This window comes from Achroia grisella, unplaced genomic scaffold (assembly GCF_030625045.1).
Source record: "Achroia grisella isolate CSIRO2021 unplaced genomic scaffold, CSIRO_AGI_Agris_v1 utg474, whole genome shotgun sequence".
Classification (NCBI taxonomy): Eukaryota; Metazoa; Arthropoda; class Insecta; order Lepidoptera; family Pyralidae; genus Achroia; species Achroia grisella.
In genome coordinates, this window is record NW_026712878.1 from 2,911,972 (window position 1) to 2,925,680 (window position 13,709).

At 32.1% G+C, this 13,709-nt stretch overlaps 1 protein-coding gene across 3 annotated transcripts; it reads left to right on the forward strand.

Moving 5' to 3' along the window:
- The first annotated feature begins 338 nt into the window (after positions 1 to 338).
- Positions 339 to 8,129, forward strand: LOC131845553 (E3 ubiquitin-protein transferase MAEA). 3 transcript variants are annotated; one of them, XM_059194624.1, is made up of 10 exons: positions 339 to 386; positions 617 to 702; positions 2,531 to 2,683; positions 3,420 to 3,563; positions 3,875 to 4,004; positions 4,573 to 4,709; positions 5,351 to 5,489; positions 6,228 to 6,403; positions 6,836 to 7,000; positions 7,440 to 8,129. In XM_059194624.1, exons 2-10 carry the CDS (start codon positions 664 to 666, stop codon positions 7,533 to 7,535), a joined length of 1,179 nt encoding a protein of 392 aa, XP_059050607.1. In that variant the 5' UTR covers positions 339 to 386; positions 617 to 663; the 3' UTR covers positions 7,536 to 8,129. The 3 variants fall into 3 exon arrangements, with proteins under 3 accessions (XP_059050607.1, XP_059050609.1, XP_059050608.1); XM_059194626.1 differs by having other exon boundaries at positions 3,420 to 3,557; XM_059194625.1 differs by lacking the exon at positions 339 to 386 and adding an exon at positions 393 to 526.
- The last annotated feature ends 5,580 nt before the right edge of the window (positions 8,130 to 13,709 follow it).

Here is a 13,709-nt window from a genome sequence, read left to right on the forward strand (position 1 = left end):
AAATTGTTTACCCACGTACAAATTATTCAAATTAGAAGATACTTATAAAACTGTTTAGTAATACGCTTTCTTAACAAAATTCATCACAAAATTATTCAAACAAAAACTAATATACGCAATGTTTGCTTAATAATAATGCTTTCTCTAATAAATAGTATTATAGCTATTCTTCATTAATATTATTAAATTACTAAATAATAGAGATATATTTTAGTTATTTAGAAACATTAAAATTATTACCGTGTACGTTTTTACTTCCATTATACATGTTAATTGAATATTTAGAATTGTCTATGATGAAATAATTATTTTCTGCGCAGTGATTATTTACTACAAATATTTTTTGTCTGTGGTAATCTTATAGAGTAAAAATTAACGAATCGAAGGTTTGCAATTTCTAATTTAATACATAATAAAATAAATTATATTAATTTATCTCAAATTGTTCCATAAAATTTAGTGTAACAGAATTTCAATATGTGGCCGTGAAATTCAGAGCGATATTCACCTCAATCTTTTTGCATTTGTTAGTAATATTTTGATGTCTTGACGAATACAAATGGCGTGCAATCAGCTGAGTTTTGTTTTCATTTGAAGAATTTACTGAAATTTTCAGGTGATCGCTTTTGGAGGACGATATAGGATTTCAGTTATAATCTAAACATGAACGAGCTGAAGTCGCTTGAGCACGCTACTTTGAAGGTACGTAGATGACAATCGTTGTCTTCATATTTTTTCAATACTGCCTTTGTTAGAACATCAGTTCCGAGGGTAATATGCAAAATTGCTAACGTTACGCTTATTGTTTCCTATTGTCTTATTGAAAATAGGATAATAATACAAAAAAAAATTGTATATATGACTGAAAATGTAATATAATAAATAATGATATGTAAGTATCTTCTAATTTGAATAAGTATTACTACTATACTGGTACTGCTATTTTCACAATTGTAACACCCACTTACTTTATTATATTTAGAGAAAATAGAAATGCTCATTTTTTTAAAATAAACAATTGTTTATACCTGAATTAGACATTAATAAGCAGTATAAGTACTATAATGACAATATTGCAACAAATATGTTATTAAATTACAAAAGACTTGTTCATTATGTTATTCTGCTCCTAATCATATGGGATTTGAAATCTTATCTCAAGTATCTATTTGCCACAAAACTTTTATGTTAAGAATATAAAGGTTTGTGTAAAATGTAATTTTTGGCCATAAATTAATTTTGTTTCTTGAAAGCTAATATGATTACTTTAATTATATTTTTCCCTAAAATATGTACTTTATTTTAATGTTAGTTGCTATCTGTTTGAAATTTAACTTTTATTCACTCTTTGATAATATTGCTTTCTGTAGTTGAAAGAATCATTGATCAAATATGTTATTAGTTTATTATTACAAAAACTATACCAAAAGAAAATAAAATACTTTTCTTTTTTTATTAATATTATTTAAATATTATTAATTTCTCATCCAACTTTATGGATCTTATTGTCACATATTGCACAACCTCAACCATTTATTCTTAAGAGTTCTTATAAGTTTAGCTACAATTAAAGGATATAATAATGATATAATAATTCATTTAAACTTTAGATATTATTTCAAGTTGAGGTAAAAGTAGAATATAACAAGTTAAGTTTTTATTATACTTATATATATATAAGTGTTTGACCCAAATTTTCAAATACACCTGAACACACAGATGGGCATAGACAATGAGAATTAACACAAGCACTACAATGTCTTTACCAATAGTTTTCACTTCATGTGAACTTCATTTGTCAGTTAACATCAAGCTAGATTGGTAACACATTCAGATAGTAATTAATCTTAAATAGTTATTAATCCATACTAATATTTTAAAGTGTTGGAAACTGTCTTTTTTTCCCTTTTTACGACTAAATTGTTGAATGGATTTTAATGGAATTTAATGTGTTAATATATTGTTTCATGAGGAGGAGCATACGCATATATATATCATACATATAAAAGCAGAGGAAAATGTGTGTTTTAGCTAGCTTATAATATATATGCAACATTATATTAAACTTAGTTTGCCAGACTTGGTCACATATTGCTGTAGCTCTGTAGTTGTAACATTGGGGACAATAAAAGATATCCTATCTATTAAGCTGTAGCAATTTACTCAGATGTAAGTCTTTTTAAAATTTATCGCAGACAATCATAACACAAGATATAAATCTTACATATAAAAAATCCTGTATAGTAATATTCTCTGGTATTCCTTTGTTATTATATATTTTGGTGACAGAGTTATGAATATATGACATTGTGTTATTTAAATTGTGTGTTGTGATGCAACTAGCATCAAACACAACTCGTAATTTATCTCTGGTACTAGCCTCACAGAATGCCCTGTGGCATGGAAGTAACTAATGTTGCCAACTTTACTTTTTAACCTTTGACCTAGTTTGTGATATTCCCGCGTAATGTACATTATGTAAATTCAATTTTTATGCAATGAACACAGTATAAAAAAAAAATTGATATAGGTTCCATATGAGGTGTTCAACAAACGCTACCGTAACGCTCAACGCGTCCTCGACGTAGAAGCGAGGCAGGTGGGCAGCGCTGGTTGCGAGCTTGAAGGCGCCACCAAGAAACAGGCAACTACTGGAGAAATAGATACATTGCTAGGTGGAATGGTAATATTTTAACTAAAATTTAAATGTAAGCCTATGTCACAGTCTTATCCATTTCAGCCTACAAGAGGAATACTGTAAAAAGCTGTTGTTGTGGGTATTTCAGGCCCTTCTTTTTCAGCCACTAAGAAGCTTGATTTGAGTGAAAATAAAAGAGGCATGACATCTTATTGGGCATTCATAATTGCTCTGATGAGAAATGTAATAGTTTTTAAATAATGTTAAATTTTACATGCCTAATGAGGCAGAACATAATGGCATATTCTACAATGCCAACCAATGTTAGACCTCTGGAATGGGAGACGGATGACAATGCTGTATATATGTATGGATTTGTGTTCAATGGAGGCTCATTATTTCTGTTGTCAAAGACAGACGGATGACAAGTAAATTATGTTTGTGTTCAATGCATTCGAAAATTAAGATATCGGTATCGAAAAATAAGATATCACAACAAAAAGCCACAATAATTAACAGCACAAATTGTATGTTAATATGTGTATTGCAAAAATGTTGGCCTGAGTTGGCGGGGGAATATTAGGGAGGCACGATTTTTTAGTTTTAGCCCCGCCTCGTAGAAATAGAGATCAGCGCAAAACGGGGCAGCTTCACCAATTTATCTAGTAGTACGAGATATATCTGAGAGGAATGTAGTAAAATAGAATTGATCATAATTAACGAGATATCATCTATTTCTAAAAAATATGGCATACATAAATAAATTCTTTTGGTTTACCAGGTGGAGAAACTAACGACAATGAAGCGAAAGGCTTCTGAGGCTATCAATGAGGAACTGCAGGCGGCCATGGTATGCAAGAAACGTCTGGAACATTTGAAGGAACAAGCGCACGCCATCACTGAACCCAGCACTCCTCAAGTTAGAGTATGATATTTTATTTTGTCTAATTTAATTTCAACCGATTTTAAAACTGAAGGCGAAGAATGAGGTATGTAGACATTATAGCGTTTAACGAAGCCAAAACATTGAATATTTATACATGAGTAGTTCATAACTATAATTTATATGCAAAAACAAAACGAAACTGATGTCATATTTTTTTGGGTTCATTAATATTATTTTAAAAATTACTGATCTGATAAGCATGAAATTGTAACAATTTCTTGCTTATCAGATCAGTAATTTACGCATCTATAGCGACGACTAAAACATACTGAACATTTTGAAAATTTCAGACTTCCTTGAACCAGTGGCGTAAAGTGCGCCTGGATCGAATGCTCGTGGACTATTTCCTAAGGAATGGGTACTACGATTCGGCAAATAAGCTGGCAGACGCTAGGTCCTTGAGGGACCTCACCAATGTTGGTAAGAGAAAAAGTTAGATTTTTGAGAGTAATCATATTGAAAAGCATATTGAAACCATGATGTTAAGTAACTCACAAAGAGAATTTCTGATATTTTATTTAATAAAATACCAAGTTAAGCAGAGCTTGTTATAAGTACGTGGGGGGACTTGACGGGGGGGGGGGGGTCAAAGGGCGACGAGGATGTGTGGTACCCACAAAAAAATCCCACGGAGTACCTACGACAGCTACCGAAACTGCGGCGGTGTTGAACCACCCTGTAGATGGATGTAGTTGTTGGGGCGTCCTATTTTGCCCTACTCTATACACGTATCGATACACGCGTACGCCTCCGAAGCCATTTCGTTGGGGCGCTTCCTCAAGGCGAGCACCTTGGTCCCAACTGGGGATAGGGGTGGGGCGGAATTGGGTACGCCCCTAGCTCTAGGCCGTACTCTTCTGCGACGGATTAGTGCATCGGTGAGACTCCCTCTATGCCGCCACCTTCTTCGAGAAAGTTAACTCTCTATGGGTTAACCCTTAGCGAACTAGCACTATGGTCATATAACTATTATAACATCTATTTGCAGATATATATGCAGCTGCAGCGGAAGTGGAAGCAGAATTACAACAGCAGCGCACCGCACGCTGCCTGCAGTGGTGTGCCGACAATAAGTCCAAATTGAGGAAACTCGGTTCAAATATGGAGTTCAAGATACGGATACAGGTAAACTGAGTAAATATACACTGTGTTTTAAGAGTACTTACGCAAGTAACTATTTATTTACTACTGTACACTTTGCTATTTGGCAGCATTCACACAAAAAACTTAAAAATGTTTTTCTGAACATTTGTTTAAAAGAGCAACATGCAAACTTCTTAAATACTCTTCTATAATTCAGTAGCATCAAAAACATATTATGACTAATCAAAAGTTCTTATATTTACACTGCCCTATGAAAATGAATACTTAAATTAAATTTTCAACACTATAGATGTTTTTTTTACGATGGTATACCGTTGGTATTCATATATACTGGCGGAGCACAAATGGAGGATGGTTATAAAGGGCGCGAGGTCAGGTCAGTTAACTAACCATGGCAAATTATCCAAGACTTCAGAACACTGGTTGTCAGGAGGAACCGCGTGACTATTAAGCTGACAGTACATTGGTAGCAATTTAAAGGGGTTATTACTTTATATTACTAACAATCCCCTTCATATCAATTTAACTATGGGGTAATTTACGTATATGAATTATAGGGAGGTGTATGTTGTTTAATAAATGAATCATTATTAGGTAAATACCATAATACAATTCTAATTGGTGATGGAGAAAATATTTATAGCGTTGTATACTGTCTTCAGGAGTTCATTGAGTTGGTCCGAGAAGAGAAACGTCTGGAGGCTGTCCGCTACGCAAAGAAACACTTCTCCACTTATGAAGAGGGACAACTGCAGGACATACAGCACTGCATGGGCATGCTCGCCTTCCCTAAGGATACAGGTATGTTATTGGATGATGATGCAAATTACTACTAGCAATGTACATTAATGGGGCACCAGTAGAGATGATGAGATGAATGGGAAGTCAGATATACGGTCCACCTGATGGTAAGTAATAATAATTATTATTTATTTCCTCAAAAATACAGTGCAAAAGACAGACAGATGATACTATTTTTAATTATCAATTTAAACAGTATCATCTCTTGCCATAGCAATGGCATGCAAAATATTACAGTTTAAAAATTATACATAAATAATCTATACAGAGAGAAAATAATAATAGTAAAATGGGATCACTCTAGTCGATAATTATATATTGTTAAAAAAATCCTTCAAATAGTAGTAGTATCAGTCTGATATACATGAACGGCGCTACAAAGAGCATTATGAAGTTATTAATAGGGGCACCAAGGGAGTTCAAGGGATGAGCCTGAAGTCAGATTCGTGGTCCGCCTGATGGTAAGTATCCATCACTAATATATATTAGTAATGGATACTATCACCATCGTATATATGAACGGCGCTACGGAGATCATATTATAAAGTGACGCCCGTGATATCGCTCATGTGTTTTCCTTGCATTGTGTTGATGAAGATATCATACCTATAATGTCATTGCCATTTCTCAACCTACAATTGGAAGATGGCCAGATTGGAAGTTCTTTCTTTCCAAATATTTCCTGTGAAGAATAAAGACTTATATTATTATTATATTTAAGTTGTGTTAATTTTGTAGAGGTGGAGCCGTACCGGTCGTTGCTGTCGGGACGTCGCTGGGAGGCTTTAGTGCGTCAGTTCCGGTGGGAGCACGCGCGCCTACTGCACCCGCAGCGACTGCCGGCATTGCCTGTAGCTCTGCAGCTCGGCCTCGCCGCACTCAACACGCCGCAATGTTACAATGAGGCCACCAAGGTACGACTGGACCTATTGATGTTCTATGTGATACAGCTGTGGGTGTTTAGTTAAGTTTACTAAAGAACTTAAAAACTTAATAAATTTAAGTTTAAAATAAATCTTGTATATAAAACGTGTCACAAAGTTAGTTACATACTCCTCTCATACGGTTTGACCAATTTTTATGAAATTTTATATACATATTCAGTAGGTCTGGGAATCGGCTAATATCTATTTTTCAAGCCCCTAAGTGGTTTTGGAGGTTTAACCATCACTTTTCTTTTATTTTTGGACAATAATTTTTTATTATGTGGTATTAAAAAATACATACAGCCCTATATTTGTGCCCTTCTACCATCGACCTCTATTTTTTAATAGCCATAGCGATATTAAATTATATGCCAAGACAAGGTTTGCCGGGACAACTAGTAGGTATATAATATAATGCAGGTGTCGGCGTGTCCGGCGTGCCAGCCTCCTCTGGACGCGCTGGCGCGGGAGCTGCCGCACGCGCACTGCAGCCACTCGCGGCTCGTGTGCCGCATCACCGGCCTGCCGCTCAACGAGCACAACCAGCCCATGGTGTTGCCCAACGGACAGGTCTACGGAGAGAAGGTACTCTTACACTTTGACAAACACTGTCCTTTTTTTTTAATTGGCATTTTCGGCTACTGTCAGGTGCTAAGACTGTAACACTGCGACCTGTATAGATCTATTGTGCTCATCCTTATTCAAAGTTCGCTAAAGGAGAATTGAAGCATATTCTTAGGAGCGATGGGTTTTATCTCCTCAGGATATAGTCTATACTTTCCAAAGGATATTTCGTTTATGGATGAGAGGGCTACAACCACATAGGATGTGTAGTGACGTTTCCTCTTCTGCTTGGCAAAATCTGCAGATTGATGTTAAGCTAAGGCCTAATTACGCCATGTGCTTATTCAGCTTGCAGCTTATTTAACTTGAAATAAACTTTAAGTAGAATTCATTTCTAGACAGTAAAATCATGTACTTATAATCTAAAACGGTATAACAGTGTTCAAATTTATCTTTACAGGCTATAAAAGAAATGGTGAAACTAGGATCCATTGTCTGTCCGAAAACGAAAGAAGTATTCTCAATGAAGAGTATCGAGAAAGTATATGTTATGTAAATCATATTTGTATATAAATTCGTTTATTGTAGTTACTAAGTCACCAACTATTGTTCCAGTTATGAAACGACATATTTTTGATGTAATTCTTTATATAATTTTCATTCCGTGATCATTGATAGCGTAATGTGATAAAAAAGAACAAAAATATTGCGTGCATTGGAACGCGTATTAAAGAAAATCAGTAAACGAACATGTCTTGTGAATGTTGTATTGTAATTATGATATTAAAACTTGTATTGAAAGTGCTTAGAAGTGTTTGATTAATGTTCTAAAGTTTAAAATCAATTGTGTTTTGTTCTGTTGCTTTGGAATCTCGTAAACTTACATTTATTACTTACTTTTTCAAAGTGTTACAATAGTGCCATTCTTTTCACAAATCGATTTGTAATGCACCGCCCACATGAATCTCTGTTTGTCCTGACTTTGGTTGACTGAGAGAAAATGCCTCTAGGTGGACTTAACGTCCGCCATGTGCACCTTTATTTGTGTATTTGTGCATTAAAGTTTTTAAAAATAGATTTATTTGGTATCAAAAGGCACTTTTACAGATTCTATCAGCAGCTATTTGTATTATAGATTCTATTAAAAATTACACAAACATTTTTAGACAACACAGAATCTTATTTATGAAACGCCAGATTTATTTCTTAATGTGTATCAAAAGCCGCTAAAATGTTATTAAATTTTTAATCACTCGAAAGAAGCAAAATGAAAATCTTATGGTAGATTTGAATTACCAAAAAAATGTTGGTAGGTAAGTACTTTCCACCTAATTTTTATTTAAATTTTGTTATTCTTTTGTTGAGGCAATCTATGCAATTTTCTCTAATCATCACAGTGTCTTTTTGTTATTCCAAATTTTCGACATTTGCTATTGCTATTAGACATTTTTAATTCATAGAATTGAACGTCCATTTTTTCAATTATACTCTGACCGTTATACTGTAACTGTTATATAATGTTTGATCATGTAACTTTTATCCCTTAGCGTCCAGAACTCAAGTTTTGAAGAATTTTATAGTTTTTTATGCAAATCTTTTATAACATGATAGTTAATCTAAGGCACTTTACATTTATTTTAAAAGCCAGTACACCAATATGCTTTATAATTCAATGACTGTGGTAGACAAAATATCGTTTTATTTTTAAGGACTTACGGTATTCATAAGAGATCATGTGATATGTCATGTTATAGACCAGCAAGGCAGTTTTAGATACAGTAAGATTTTTTATTTATAAAGAATTACGAAATTTTTTTCAACACACTTGCTCGTAAAGTTTATATAATTTCACCTCTTTTTTATATTTAAACACGCGTACGTTATAAAGTTGACGAGTGAAGTTTATTTCATAAAACAGCCAATCAGTAGTCAGGGCGATAATTTAAAAAAGTAAAACCGCGGGAACGTAGTTGTGCATCGCAGTTCAAAATGAACAAAATATAATATCATTATTTTTATTCTGTTTCCTCGCAAGTATGTTGAAAAACATCGTACGGTATACGTGCTCATTTAACACACTAGACTCTATTACACCCTTGGCTTCTCTGGCTGGAATTCCGCCTCGTGTATTATAACAGATCAAAACGCACTTTTATCGTAATAAATGCCACATAGTGTGCATGCTTTACGTAATTTAATATTTATGTTATGTATCCTTTGCTCTGGTCTGCTTCACAGGATTAAAAATTATTTATTAAATAAACATCTTAATATTGTGAGAATTGCACTATTTTCGTACGTTGTCAAGTTTATTGTCTTCTGTATTATAGTTTTAAAATATTCTCATTGTGTCATAATTATATTTTCTTGTGCATTGAGAATTGGAAAATAAAATAAATTAATAAGTGAATTTCTTTTATTGCACTTAGTAGTGTGTGTGTACATAAACATAGATAATTCCTTATTGTATAGTATTATAAAATCCGATATTTGTAAATAAGAGCTATTATATGTTTTTATTTAACAACAGAAGTGAAAACAGTAATTTTTAGTATATACCCACTTGTTCAGTGCTAAGCAAAGGTGGAGCGCTAGTTGTATAAAATTCAAATTAAAATAACAAAAAAATGCAATTATTCTCTCAAATATTTTAATGATTTTAACACTTTTCTCTTAAAATATATTTTTTTACAATGTCGTGAAATAATTAACGACTTAGAATACTCATGAATGGCATATTATATCACAATATATTATTTATAATCTCTACACACATGTTGCTTAGCAAATATAAATCTAAGGATTCAAAGTTTATTCAATACCGTCATATATATAAACAATATGTTATTATTATATATTTTGACGCATTAATTCTGGATGTTCTATAGCTTTTAATAAATATCTTATAAACATGCCTCATTTAAATTGAATGAAATAAAGGATTTGCTAAGCAACTTACATCTAATATTTTATGTATGTGTATACTAAAATGAAATGCATAAATGTTGTACAAACGAAAAAAAAATTGAATATAATAATAATATGTAACAACTGACTAACATTGTAAAATATACATTTACATAATATTTACAGGGAAATATTACGAAACACTATCATATCGTAGTGGAGTTTGTACTATCAACATATACATCTTATATAAATTGGAAATGTTAAAGTTTGAATCAACATGGATTGACGTTTACTCAATAGATATTTTATTAAATATTGTACAATATTGGTGCGGATGTCCAAGAATCTACCAATTTTTGGTACCCATATAGGATGGCGTTAAAAACAAAAAACACTCAACAAATACAAACAATCCTGAATACAAATGTTTGTATGTATGGAGTTACGTTATATTAATGTATGGAGTATGTAGACGGTTTATGTGAAGTCTATGATGAACATGAAATGTAGGTAGAAACAGGATAGTAAAAGTGCTATTTTTTATGTATCATAATGGAATGGCGCAACCTGCTGCACTAACTGCGGTTTAGGCTGGCAGAGCACCAGCGTGCTGGTATAAGCTGGCGAGGCACCAGTGGCGGATGATAAGATGAATATGAGGCCAGGCCAATCAGTCCAACGTGACAAATTCACCGGGAATTTATCATGATTGTTTCCAGAATTAGTCCACATTTATTTAATTATAAATGGGTTATATAACGGTTTACACAAAACCGTTAGATAAAGCGGATGCACCTTTCCATTTGTACCTTTACAAAAAACAATTCATGCGTAAAAATTAAATTTGCGGACACCTACAATAATATCGCACGGTAAATTATAACAGCACCAAATCACAATCATTCCAGTAAATATGAAAATAACTCGATATCATCAACCATCAGTTCACTGCTGGACATAGGCCTCTTCCAAGGCACGCCACTGGGCACGATCTTCAGCCATTCTCATCCAGTTACTACCCGCATATATGATATCCATAAAAATATTATCTCTTTTTGACAATATATTAGTAAATATTTAACATTTCGGCGACCTATCTACGAGTATGACTAATTTCTTACACTACCATATATTTCGAGTTTTGTACAGGATTTTGGTAATATTTTTTTTACATTTAATTAGTGGATATTTTTACTCTTACATCTAAATAAAATATCAGTTATAAAACATGATACATATGTAAAATTGACGTGTTCATGTTTTGTCGTTGATTTTTTATATCACCTGTTTACAAATAAAGCTACTAAAAACATTAAAAAATCGCTTCATAAACTGTATTACTGGAACATACTCCGAATTCATCTCTTAATTGAAGTGTTCTATGTATTTAATAGTTTAGTATATATGTCAATATAATAGTGTATAACAAAAAGAATACCACAGCGCCATAACCCCAAACTAAGCAGAAACTTTACTATTTATACTAATCGACTTCTACATTTTTTTGTAAGTACATAGAAAACACCCAGACTAATTCAAATACATGAATAACACTTGTACAGTGCGAGAAACGAATCTGCGACAATAGAAATGTAAGGAAACGTGTTAAACCGTTACCCCCACGATGGTCGTATGAATTTATCGTAAACAAGTAACTATTTTCACACTAAACAGGCGATATATTGCTCTATTTCATTACAAATAAATATAATAAATGAATTTTATTGATCTAACAATTATTAATATTAATAACAGTACTGGGTTTGTGGTAGTACACGTCAGACTGAGTTAGTGGAGATATTTCAAATGACACTAATGTACATGATTATTATTTAAACAGCCTCAAATAAAATAATATCTTAAATTATAATATATTAAAGTTCATTATATAAAATTAACAAGTTCAATAATCATATAAATATTTTATATGGCTATTGGACACTGAATTACATAAACGTGTTATTTATAATTTTTACGTATATCTGAACATACCCACACACTACGTGGCCCTCTTTGTTTTTACAACTTTCAATCCATTCCCTCCCCCTGCTTATCGCCCTTTTTCCGAGGACTACTCGTATTATACTTATTTAAAATCAATAGAAAGTTACAAAAATAGTTATTGTCTTATATTAATTATACTTATTTATTTCAAGAAGGATTTCATTTGACGCACACGTCTCTCCTGGTGTTTTAGGCATCCTTGGGCTACGATATCCGTTTACCTGATAAGCCAGCTAGCTAGCCTCATAGGCTGAATGCTACCACAATTGTGGTATAAAAAAGAAACAAACAATTGCAAAATTTTACAAAGCGTGATATTTTGAAGACTACTCTGAACGGATCACGTAGTATGGGTACGTTTTCTAATTCAAAGTTGTGATGTAAACAAGTAAATTTACTGTATATTTTATAATTAAGTTAATTACGCACCTAGCATGCATTGTTACATCTTAATTATATACAACAAATGTTTGTTAGTTTGTTGAGCATTGCTCTATTATACTTAGCAATAGAAAAGTACGCAAGGTACCTTTTATATTCGTATTTCATATCTAAACGTACACAGTCTAATATTCGAATTAATAATACTAATACTTTGTATTTAAATTACTATTGTTTAATTGCTAATGCCGTGTTCAACTTGTCGAAATGTTCAAATAGCAAATAGATGGAATTTCAGGTTGAATCCCAAATATTATAAAGTATAATTTGTTCGTTGTTATATTATTATTCCTTTTACGACTTCTTAGAGTATGTAATATATGTACAAGAGTTGTTGTTCAATCATTACATAGTATAAGTCGCTGTCGCTGTCTGTTTGTCCCTATGTATGCTTAAATCTTTAAAACTACGCAACGGATTTTGAAGCGGTTTTTTTATATAAATTTAATATATATATTACAGAATATACAAATATTAGAATATATATATAATATTATATTAACCTTCATCTATATGCGCTTTGAACATTTTTGACACTAGACAACTACAACATTAGCAAAGAAAATGTTTTTTATGGTGCTATGTTAGAAATTTTAAATATCAAAACTCTATTATCAACCTGCTTGTAAAAAGCGAGAAAAGAACTGTTATTTTTAATTGAAGCACCATTTTCATTAATCAGTATGAAGAACAATTATTTATATATTTTTCTTTAATTTTCTGGGATACAAATATAAATCCTCATTCTGAAATGTCATTCGTGATAATACATTCGTTGATAGACATTTCAAAATCAGTCTCGTTGTATACCAATGTATACATCACCCGTATAAGTTCTGTACACTAGAATATCTATATTATATTAATATACAATAATATTTTGTGATATTTTTTTATAAACAAAATTATTTATAGACAACGAACATGTTGAAATATGGCTTAGTCTAAATCGCACCAGATTATAAGGGTGAGTTCACACGCATTACTTATTTAGAAAGATCCATCTGTCACCACATTGTTTTAGTAAGACCTCAATAAATAATTTTATATATAGACTATTTAACATTTTAATGTCTTTTGTATTACAAAAATTGTATACTACCTAAAAAACAAATGTATATAATAATTATTTAATTTCATTCGTTTGTTGATTATTATTAACGTTTCAAAATCCAGCCTGTCACCACCAACAAAAAAATACTTTTCACTTTAAATGAAATACTGTAAAAATATACGTATTTAATAATAATAAAATATTTATGAGAATGACTGTAAATTTGTAAATATGATGTCAATAAAAATAACTATTATTATACCGTGTGAACCCAACATAAGGCCTCTGTAGACGAGAGAAACATTTTTAAGCTCAAAATAA

Excerpts from the sequence above, each read along its gene's own strand:
- LOC131845553 (XM_059194624.1), top strand. The coding sequence starts at position 664 with ATGAACGAGCTGAAGTCGCTTGAGCACGCTACTTTGAAG. Across the intron at positions 703-2,530 it reads TTGAGCACGCTACTTTGAAG|GTTCCATATGAGGTGTTCAA; the intron begins GTACGTAGATGA and ends AAATTGATATAG. Across the intron at positions 5,490-6,227 it reads CGCCTTCCCTAAGGATACAG|AGGTGGAGCCGTACCGGTCG; the intron begins GTATGTTATTGG and ends TTAATTTTGTAG.